General features: G+C 55.2%; 1 protein-coding gene across 8 annotated transcripts; it reads left to right on the top strand.

The window, feature by feature from the left end:
- Positions 1-111: 111 nt before the first annotated feature.
- Positions 112-7,543, top strand: ACBD4 (acyl-CoA binding domain containing 4). Of its 8 annotated transcripts, none has more exons than XM_027517282.1 (11): positions 112-198; positions 674-1,063; positions 1,168-1,266; positions 1,449-1,568; positions 1,849-2,136; positions 2,408-2,528; positions 2,755-2,841; positions 3,150-3,220; positions 3,322-3,397; positions 4,077-4,216; positions 6,805-7,543. In XM_027517282.1, exons 4-11 carry the CDS (start codon positions 1,494-1,496, stop codon positions 6,928-6,930), a joined length of 984 nt encoding a protein of 327 aa, XP_027373083.1. In that variant the 5' UTR covers positions 112-198; positions 674-1,063; positions 1,168-1,266; positions 1,449-1,493; the 3' UTR covers positions 6,931-7,543. The 8 variants fall into 8 exon arrangements, with proteins under 8 accessions (XP_027373083.1, XP_027373087.1, XP_027373085.1 ...); XM_027517286.1 differs by having other exon boundaries at positions 131-1,063; positions 1,435-1,568; positions 1,849-1,969; positions 2,052-2,136; positions 6,805-6,930; XM_027517284.1 differs by having other exon boundaries at positions 131-1,063; positions 1,849-1,969; positions 2,052-2,136; positions 6,805-6,930.
- Positions 7,544-10,498: the final 2,955 nt, after the last annotated feature.

The following is a 10,498-nucleotide window of genomic DNA, read 5'->3' on the forward strand; positions in this document are numbered from 1 at the left end:
AGGATTAACACTCTCCGCGCCCGGCCAGTTGCCGCCCCGAGGGGTAGAAGACTCGAAGCTGACTGGTTCTTCCGGGGATGAGTCCCCGGCAGAACCTGGGAATGGACGCTTGGGTCGGTCGACACCCCGCACTGGGCGTTTGATCGTCCCGGGACAGCCACCGCACGTCGCGTGGATGTCCTTGACATCGACATGTGGGTTAGCGTCGACTACGGGTTCTGGTGACCGTGTCATGCGTGCACTTACTACATAAGAAACCACCAGCGTATTTGTGCGCAAGGGGTGTAATGTGATCTGCCTCTTCAGCAAGTTGCCCTGGGTGGGGGGCGGAGAGCTGGGTGCACACCGCCACTCGGCGGCGGCCGGGAGCATGGCATCCCAAAGATAACAGTTTATCAGGACTTAGATTTGCCACCTACTGCTTTACTCCATTTTCAGGTAGCCCTGACCTGGAGATTGCGTCCTTACTGGCTTGCGTCTCCAAGAATATCCTCTCTGGATATTCCTTATGAATATCTAGTCTTCTCTGTACTTTTGATCTTGCAATTCCTTCCTCCAGGAATGACCTTCCTCGTTCTTCTCCTGGCTTACTCTTAAGCCTTCCAAAACTCTGCTCCCGTATCCCATCTGCAGAACCCTTGATCTCAAGAGCTGATTCCCGTTTTATCCCCAGGGTCTGGTAAGTGAAGGGCTGCATAGAGTGGCTCGAATCTGCGCGGCCTGGGTTCAGCTGACTACGCAGTTTCCACCAGGGGGAGCAAGAGACAGCGTCATTTCACGACGTCCACCAGGGGGCGCTTTCTCCTGCCTCTGGCCGTTCAGGACTGGGGAGCCAACCCGCGGATTCGCCCCGCCTGATCTGGAGAGGCACCACTAAACTATTTGCATAATCTTGAAAGGGCCGCGCTGAGTGGTTGTGGTATAAAAGAAATTTGAAACGGGCTCTCTGATTGGCGTAAGTTTTCCCTCTTGCCTCGCGTCCCCATCCCGGCCCGGAGGTCGGTAGGAAGCCTCCGACTAGTGACAAGAGGGAACCTAGGTGTCCGGGCAGTGGGCCCTGAGGGTGAGTGCTGGGCGCCGAGAGGCTGAGCCGGGGTGTGGGAGGCTGGGGTGGGAGACTGCTCGCTCCGCCCTGACTCCTCTCGGCTTGCCGGTTCACCTGTCTAGGAGTCGAAGATGTGCATCTAGAGACACCGCGACCCTTGCCACCTGACCCACACACGGAGGCCCTCTCAGTCACCCTGGTCACACCCACGCTGCCTTGGGGTAGGAAAAGGAGTCTCCTCAGTCTTAGCTTCTGACCTCCCGGGTCATCTCACTCAGGCCTCTAAAGAGCTTGGTTTGCCCCTCTGGAAAGTGGACCAGTGGCTTACAGAGGCATGTGCCAGGGAGGGGGGTGGGTGGTGGAGGAACCTGAAAACTGTTCACCCACAGCTTTGTTCTTGCAGAGTCGCCCATAAATAGGGTCCCAGGGCTGGAGATGGGTATCGAAAATGAAAGTCCAGAACCAGACTGTCAGAAACAGTTCCAGGCCGCAGTCAGCGTCATTCAGAACTTGCCTAAGAACGGTGAGGGCACGGGGACCCTCATTTGGGGGTTCAGATGACCAGGGTCTGCCTCCCAGGAGACCCTGATCCTGGCAGCTTTTGCAGACAAGTCCCTAAATGTGTTGTCCTGGGGTTCCCCTCTGCCACCTACCCCTGTCTATCTTGAGTGAGACCCTTCACCATCTCTGCCCCCACCAAGAGAGACCCTTCACCACCCCACCAAGGGTGGTTCTCCTCCCGCCTCTATCCTCCTGGAGCTGGGAGTGATACTGTCCCCCTCCACTTCTCAACTCTTGCCCAGGCTCTTACCGCCCCTCCTACGAAGAGATGCTGCGGTTCTACAGCTACTACAAGCAGGCTACCATGGGGCCCTGCCTCATCCCCCAGCCTGGGTTCTGGGACCCTATCGGACGTTACAAATGGTGAGCTTCCCATCAGCTGGGCAAACAAGCCTCAGCTGTCAATCAACCTTTCACAGCCCTCCGCCCCCCACCCCACCCCCAGGGAAGCCTGGAACAGCCTGGGCCAGATGAGCAGGGAGGAGGCCATGTCCGCCTACATTACCGAGATGAAGCTGGTGGCACAGAAGGTAGGGAGAGGCTGCAGGCTCCTCCCTGTGCCCAAGGTCTCAGCCAGGTGACCCGCCCCGCTTTGCCCATCACGTTTCCTGCACGTTGATACACCTATGGGAATTCCACCTTCAAGTTGTCCCCCTGCCCCTGCCTGACTCTGGGTCCTGACTGGGCACAAGGTGGAGGGATATGATGGCAGCAGCAGGGCAGAGGCGGCCCAGCTCAAGGGGGTAGGAGGGCAGTGGTGGGAAGGGCCAGCCTTTCCCCATTAGACCCCCTCCCGCACAGGTGATCGACACAGTGCCCCTGGGCGAGGTGGCAGAGGACATGTTTGGTTACTTCGAGCCCCTGTACCAGGTGATCCCTGACATGCCGAGGCCCCCGGAGACATTCCTGAGAAGGGTCACAGGTCAGGCCCCCAGGCTGGGAGCTCCACAAAGGCTGATGGAACTGTCTTAGGGGGCTGCTCAATTGGAGGGAAGCCTGGAGGCAGAGGGCTCTAGAAATGTTCCTGTAAGGACCCCAGCTAGTGCCCCGATGGGGTGGGTCTCAGACAGAATCCCTGGCTAGATGAGGATGGGGAGCAGGGGCCTGATCTCTTCCCAGCCCCACCTCTGGGTGCTGTGTCTCTGCAGGTTGGAAAGAGCAGGCACTGAATGGAGATGCTGAGGCTGCCCCAGAGCCTCCCTGCCTCCCCAAGGAACCAGCACCCCCAAGTCTAGGTCAGTGTCTGGGGGGGAGGGGCAGAGGGCCAGGCCAGAGGTGGGAGGACCTCCAGGCAGTGTGGAGGGGAGCAGGCTAGATGCTGCGCTGTGCCTGTCACACCTCATGCCCACAGACACTGAAATCCCCTGTGCTCCCAAAGGCCAGGGGCAGGTTCTGGGATCCCTTTCCTCTCAGGGACCCATCTGTGCCTCTTGTGGTAGCATCTTGAGGGTCCCCTAAACAGGTGCCTCTGCCCAGATGCACACCCTTCCCCTCCTTCCATGGCTTCCCTCCTGCCACTTGCCCCGACTTCCCTCCTCCTCAGAATCCCAGCCACCCAGGGACCAGGACTCTGAAGTTTTCTGTGATTCTGTGGAGCAGCTGGAGCCTGAGCTGGTGAGACCCACTCCCATCCCCTCCCTTTCCCCATCCCACTGGGCCCTGGCTGCTCCCACCACCACCCTCCCCTCCGTGGACTTTGTGACTCTTCTCTGCAGGTTGGGGAAGAGCAAAGGGGCGCCCTGGGAGGAGAAAATGACACCAGAAACAGCCCCGAGCCTCCTGCAGAGAAAGGTGAGCCCCTATCCGACCCTTTGCCCCATGGTTCCAGTGCCTGGGGCCTTCCCCTGGCTGCCTTCATGGGCAGAGGAGAAAGTCCAGCACTGGGCACTAGAGAGAGCAGCCTCTGCCCAGGAAGGGTTGCCAAAAGCCAGACACTGGCCTGGAGCAGCAAAGTCCCTGCCTGGCCTCCTCTCCAAGGGCCACCAGGAGTCTGTGCCCTTTGCTGGCACTGAGTCAGGGCAGCTGGGGTAGAACTCCTAGACCAGTTCTCTCATCTACAGCTGCGTGGCCTTGGGAGTCATCCTTTCTCTCGGGGTCTCCCATTTGGGACTCTCCAAGGACGAAGAGTTGAGTTCTCCCTTATCTCTTCCTAACTTCCAGTGTCCCATGTCCCATAAGAGGCACTTTCATAAATATTATCTCCTTTATTCCTCAGAGCAAGCAGCCCTGTGAGGGAGAGGACATGATTTTCAGATGAGAACGAGGCTTAGAGAAGTTACTGACTTGCCCAGAGCCACAGAGCTAAGTGGTAGTGCTGGGGTTTGAACCCCTGGCAGTCCATTAGCTGCATGCATGGACTTTATAGACTCACACTGGGCACAAGGGATGGCATTCTACTGACTCCTCCCTGGCCCTGCCCCGAGCTGAGTTGCTTCCTGCGTCCCCTTTCCTGTGTGTCTGTGCTCTGCAGGGAGATTGGAAGGCCCCCTGCTGGGGCCCCAGGAATTGGACTCGTGGCTGGTGGGGACAGTCCGCGCGCTGCAGGAGAGTATGCGGGACGTCCAGGGGAGGCTGCAGAGCCTGGAGAGCATGCCTATGCCCCCCGAGCAGGTGAGCCCCTTCCGAAGGTCCAGGGCAAGATTGGGGCAGAATTTTGAGGGTCTCTGTGCTGCACTCCTCAGCCAGCCACTTCTTTATCCCCCCGTCTCTACCTGCCCACACTTCTGCCTTCTCCAGAGAATGGTGTGGCTTATGGGTCAGGCCAGGAAGTCAGGGGGTCTAAAGTGCTTCCTACCTGGAAGGGAGAGTGGGAGAAGCCCACCTTTCCTGCTTTTAACCCCACCCCGTGCCAGAAGGGAAACCAAGGACAGAGGGAATTCCAACAGTTGGAGGGGCCAGAACCTGTCTGCTCTTTGCACTGGGGCTGGGAGGGGGTCCCTATTGGCCCTCTGTCAGGACTTCTTCTGTTCCCAGACTTACTGTCTTCCCCTCCCCTCCCCTCACATTCAGCCCTTGCACCCCTCACTCCTCCTCCCGACTTCTAGATCTGCTTGCCCCTGACACCTCTGCTTCTGCAAAATAAATAAGAGCAGCCATTTCTGGAGCCCCGGCAGTGTGCCAAACATATTACCTACATTACCTCATTTTATCCACACACACACACACACACAAACAGCAATGAAATAGGTTTTCTTTTCATTCCCCTTTTACAAATGAGGAAACTAAAGCTCTGAGAGGTTGAATAACTTACCTCAGGGCCTGGAAGGAACTCACACAGCCTGGAAGAACCCCACAGAGCTGCTGTGAGGATTAGGTGAGATAATGCATGTAGGTGCTTCCGAATGGGGCTCATTGTTACTATTAGCATTATTATTAAGTGATGGAGCTGGGAGTGGTCCCACTTGTATCTCCCTCCAAAGCTGGTATCCACCGTTAACTCTGAATGAGTCGGTTCTTGTGAAGCCTGGAGCTGTGGGGACAGGGGACAGCTGAAGTCCTGGATATGAAGGAATCACTCAGGTGACCCTTTGTCCCCTTGGCACAGAGGAATTGGTAGGAATTTCCTCAGATCCACAGTGGCTAACATTTCAACACTCCCCCCGCCTCGCCAAGGTTTTACTAATATTTTTTATTTACCTTTTACTAATTTTATATGCTGAATATTTCCACGCTGAGATACCTGGACTTGAATCTCTGAAAATAAGAACACTCTACTACCTAGCAAAAACATTTGATTGCACACCACAATTCCTTCATATCACCAAAAAAACAAAGTGAAGTCCCTCAGTCGTGTCCGACTCTTTGCGACCCCATGGACTGTACCCTACCAGGCTCCTCCATCCATGGGATTTTCCAGGCAAGAATACTGGAGTGGGTTGCCATTTCCTTCTCCAGGGGATGTTCCCGACCCAGGGATCAAATCCAGATCTCCTGCATCGTAGGTAGACGCTTTACTGTCTGAGCCAACAGTCAAATACAGTCCAGATTCCAATCGGCTTTTCCAGCTTCCCTGTCTGTCCAGGCCAGGAGCCTCTGTCCTTAAGACTCTGTTAGTCTAGACCAGTCCCTCTTCCTTGCTAGTGACTTGGTGATGAGACTGGTCAGTAGTCCTGTAGACTGTACCACTTCTGGAGTCTCATGACAGCCCTGTGGCTAGATGACATGACCCGATTACATCAGAGGTGATATTCTTTCTTCACATCAAGACACATAACTGGATGTCCTACCATGAATATCCCTAGTGAGGATCACAGCAGGGATGAAGGGGTGATAGTCTGATTCCACCACTTGGAGCCAGGGAATGTCCCAGTTCCCCATCAGCCCCATTTGATACACAGCTTTTGACAAATGATAGATAATCCTTGCTTGGATCCATAATTTAGTTAATGGTTGCAAAAATGTGGACTTTTCTATGATTCCTTTAACATTTATTAGCTGGCATTTTTCTGTAGAGTTTCCCTGACATCTAGGATTTCCCTGAAATATGGTGCCTTATGGGAGGGTAGAATATGTGCTTAATTCTTTCTCTTTACTTATCTATTTTTAAAGTAAGGAGTTGATTTAAAAGCCACCTCAATGGTGATAAATTTCCAACTTACTCTTCTATGAATTTATGACTTTAAAGACTCAGTATTTCAGTCAACTGCAATCATATCGTTCTTTTTGATGCCCAGACTGTCACAACTTTGTAAGACCCTCCCTTTCTAGCTGGGTCCTAGGTTCTTGTAACATGATCTCATTAATCCTTAACAGCTTCCTCACTTCTTGGTATAAGACATCCCACATTCAATTCCACCTTCCCTGCTCCAGACCTGAAATCTGCCACTTCTCCAAGGAGCCTTGCTTCCTTTCAACAGATAATGGGATTTAGAAACTAAAATCTGAACACCCTGGGTCTTCATTGGAAATGTGGCACATCCTTTACAATATGGGGTCTTCAGGTCATATCAGGCTTTGTGGCCCAGAGGAGATGACGTTGGAGCCAGTTCCTCCACTCTTTTTGGCACCTTGAATTGCTGTGGGAGGAAGATAGGGGAGGGAGTTGGGGCTCAGTGTTTCAGGGACAAACCAGGAGTCCCAATCTTCAGACTGGGGAAAGGGAGGTAGCAGCTCCCACTTGAGTTCTGGAAGCAGGTCCCTAAGGAGGGCCTAGCCTGAGCTGAGGCCTGGGCTGGCGCCTGACTCTCTCCTCTTGGCAGCAGATGCCCCCACCCAGTGCCAGGCCTCGGCCCCTCAGGCTTTCCGGCCCCACACTGATCTTCTTCCTCCTGTGGCCCTTCATCGTCCAGTGGCTCTTCCGACAGTTTCGGACCCAGAAGAGGTGACTCTCGGTGGAGGAGTCTGCAGCCAACAGGAGGCTATGAACCCTGTGTTCTGCAGTGCCCTGAGCCTTCCTAGGGTTTAGGGGAACAGCATTAACCGCCCCCGGCTTCCCGTCCCCAAATAGCGTTCGCCTTGATACCCCTCTCCTCGTGTGGGGGCCAGATAGGACCCTACTCTTCCTGCAGCTCCACAGGGACTGTCCCTCCTTTCCCCCTCGACCACCTCAGGCTCCCTGGGGAGACTGCCCTAACGGAGCAAGTCCCCAGTTCGGGGTGGGCGGGTGATCCAGGGGCGGAGCTACCGGGTCTCAGCCTCTGCCCTCCTCACCCTCTGAGTCACGTGACTCCTCTCCCAAGCCAGCCTCTCCCCGAGGAGGCTCAGCTCTTGGGCAAGTTGGGACTTCGGCCGGGCCCTGGAAGAGTGATTGGCTGGCGGGCTGTGGGAGGGAGGCCAGGAGGCTCGACCGAGTTGGGAAAAGGCGGAGAGCTGGCCCCGGGGGAGGGCAGTCAGCTCCTTTTGGCTGGCCGCCCTACCCGCAGAAATACTCAGGACGTCCTCACTAAAGATGCACTTACAAAAGAGTTTCACCAAATAAAACCTTCATCTTCTGCCGTCTGGGCTGCCACGGAGTGAGGCGGAAAGCGCGTCCGGGACGCGGGAGGTTCAGGTCCCTTCTGTGACCCCTCCCCCGCTGCCGTGGACGGCCCCAAGACGCCAGCGGTCGGCGTTCCAGAGGGAGCATTTCCCCCTCCCCAGGCTAGTGGAGGGAACAGCCCCTGGTCTGCAGGAGAGGCGGAGCGGCTGCTGGGGGCGCCCTGGGCGGGGCCCCGCCCCCTGCCCCGTCGTGGGTGGGGACTGTTGGGGGGAAAGCTGCGAGCCAGGGGCGGCGGGAGGAGAGGAGTACGGCGGGCTCGGGCCCAGGCTCCGTTCCCGCCCGAAGGGAAGGGTGGCTACTCCCTGCTCCGCGCGCCCGGCGTAGGGTCGGGGGCCGCGATCTGGGCCCCGGAAGTGCCCACTGCCCGCTTCCCCCTCCTCAGCTGCTCTCCCCTTGTGACCTCTGCGCTCGGGCTTTCCCAGGGAACTTTCTGGAAAGCCAAGGACGGCGGGAGCGTCGTCCCCGCGGCTCCCGTTGGGGTGGGTCCAGTGCCAAACTGAGCAGAGACCTCTGGGAGCCGCTGGCTGCTGGGGCTACGAAATTTTGAGTTAATCCCTGTGTTAGGGATGAACAACTGGAGGGCAAAGGAAGAGGGGCCAAACTGGTGCTGGGGATGTAAGCGGAAGCCAGCGCCACCACTTGGGCATACTCGCAGTGACTTGGGCAGGACTCTGCTCTGATCCTGGGTTGCCTTGTTTGTGAAATAGCGATGAAGACCTTTTCACCATAAGGCAGTCCTGGGGATTGATGACCAGGACATTAATGACAAAATGCCTACCTAATATCAAGGTGCGTGGCCTCTTGTTTCATAGAATTCTGGAATTCCACAACCTGTCAGTTTGACCACTCCTCCCCTAGTAGAACAAATGAGCCCATACAGCTGAGCCCAATAGACTGAGGCTGGGCTCAGTTGTACCTTCCAAATCCCAACTGAGGGTACCCAGGAGTCCTTTGGAGTCTGAAAATGTAACAGTTTTGAGGTCTCTGACTCCCAGTCGAGTTCTCTCCAAAAACTTTTCCTCAGGGAACTCCCACTGTTGAGGAGAAGCTCTTGCTCCTGCGAAGCTTCTTGCATGACTGATGAAGCAGCATACGAGAGGGGCAGGTTTTCAGAAAGACCTGAGTTCTCAGGGAAAACAGACTAGGATGTTCCATCTCAAAACATCTGGATGTGCCTCAGGGTCACTCTTGCTTGCCTCTCCCTCTGGGCATGCCCATAACCACTTCCCCACGAAACCACTCCTGAATCCCCAGACAAGTCCTGTCTTGGGACAAGACGCCTACTCGTCATAAATGTCCTGCTCATGCCACTCTGCCTGAAAATGCTTCGTGTTTTAGACAGCCACGAAGTCACCTCCTCCATGAAACATGTCCACAATTCTCAACTCCTAAGCAAGCTGGCTCACAAGCTCCTATCAGGATTTTCATCATCTGCCATTTTGGCTTACCGTAGGTTTGATGGCCTCTCTACACAGTCCTTGAGTAGCACGGATGAAATTTTACTCACCATTGTGCCTTCTTATCCAATGTGAGATTAACCTGACGGTCCACCGGTTAAGACTGTTTCCATTGTAGGGAGCCAGGTTCTTTCCTTAGTGGGGGAACTAAGATCCCACATGCCTCCAGGTGAGGCAAAAAAAAAAAAAAAGGAAAGAAAAAGAGGGCCAGAAGTTGGCTGAAAGTGTTGCAGATGGAAAGGAACTAAATCCAGAGTTCTTACAAAAAAACGGACTTTTGTATTTGTGATAGAAAAACAGCACGGAGTCACAGAGACCTTCGCTTTAGCTGAAAGTGTCACTTAATTGTCATGTGACCTTGGACAAGTCACTTAATTTCTGAGCTTCAGAGATTCCTTATCTCTAAAATGGAGACAAGAATCCCTACCCTGCCTAACTCACTGGGCTGTGGAGGAGCAAATGGTTCTGTGTGCAAAGGAACTCTGTGCGGTGGAAAGCGGCTGGAATATAAGACAGGGCTGTTGATGAAGAAACAGGAGTCACGGTGTGTGGCAAATGGGAAAAACTGAGATTACAGTAAGATTTTCAGCTCAGTTCGGTCGCTCAGTAGTGTCCGACTCTGCGACCCCATGGACTGCAGCATGAAAGATTGTAGACCTAAGTGATTTGAGTGGAGGGTTTCGGCTACTCCTGGCCCTCAGCCCCTGTCCTTTGGGCGGAAGCCTGGAATCTGGAGAATTTTCACAAGGAGAGTTATGTAGCGCGCCGCCCTACCCCCTCCCCGCCCCCCATGAATCTGTCCCACAGTTCTGGGCCAGAATCCCTCTGCCCCCATTTCTGGGCAAGGTTTCCTCCTCAGGGAAGCCTCTGGCTCTTGCCTCCCTGCCGGTGTTGCCCAGCGTCCACTGACGAGGAAGAGCCTCAGTGGGTGATTCTTTCCAGTCTGTGACTTCTCTCTCGAGTAGCCAGGGTTGATTATTTCAACTCAGAATTAATTTCGAACCCATCCCCCAACAAAGAGGCTCATCCGCTGCCCTGGACTCCCATCCAGGCTCAGGAAAATTTCATGGTCGATTCCCAACTGCACAGACCAAGAGGGCCCCAGGAGGCCATTTTCTTCGATAGAAGCTGAGGCCCGGTGAGGGAGAAGGGAAGCGAGGCCTTACATCCCAGGGTCTCGGGGGATCCCAGGGCGCACACCCAGCACTTTCCGGCGCCGAAGAGAGAAATCAGCCACGGCCCACCATTTTGCACTGGCCCCTGGGCGGGGGCGGCCGTGAAAGACTACGCTGGGGCTGGGACTCCGCCACTTTCCGCTAAGGGTCCCAGCGTAGTCCGGGAGTGGACGTCACCCGGGACTCGAACCTGCTTTCTCATCTTCCGAGGCCTAGTCAGAGGTTGCTGCCGTAAGGCAGTCACACTGTCCCTTTAAGGCGGCACTTTTTATTCTTCATTTGT

Source organism: Bos indicus x Bos taurus, chromosome 19 (genome assembly GCF_003369695.1).
Source record: "Bos indicus x Bos taurus breed Angus x Brahman F1 hybrid chromosome 19, Bos_hybrid_MaternalHap_v2.0, whole genome shotgun sequence".
In the NCBI taxonomy this organism is placed as follows: Eukaryota; Metazoa; Chordata; class Mammalia; order Artiodactyla; family Bovidae; genus Bos; species Bos indicus x Bos taurus.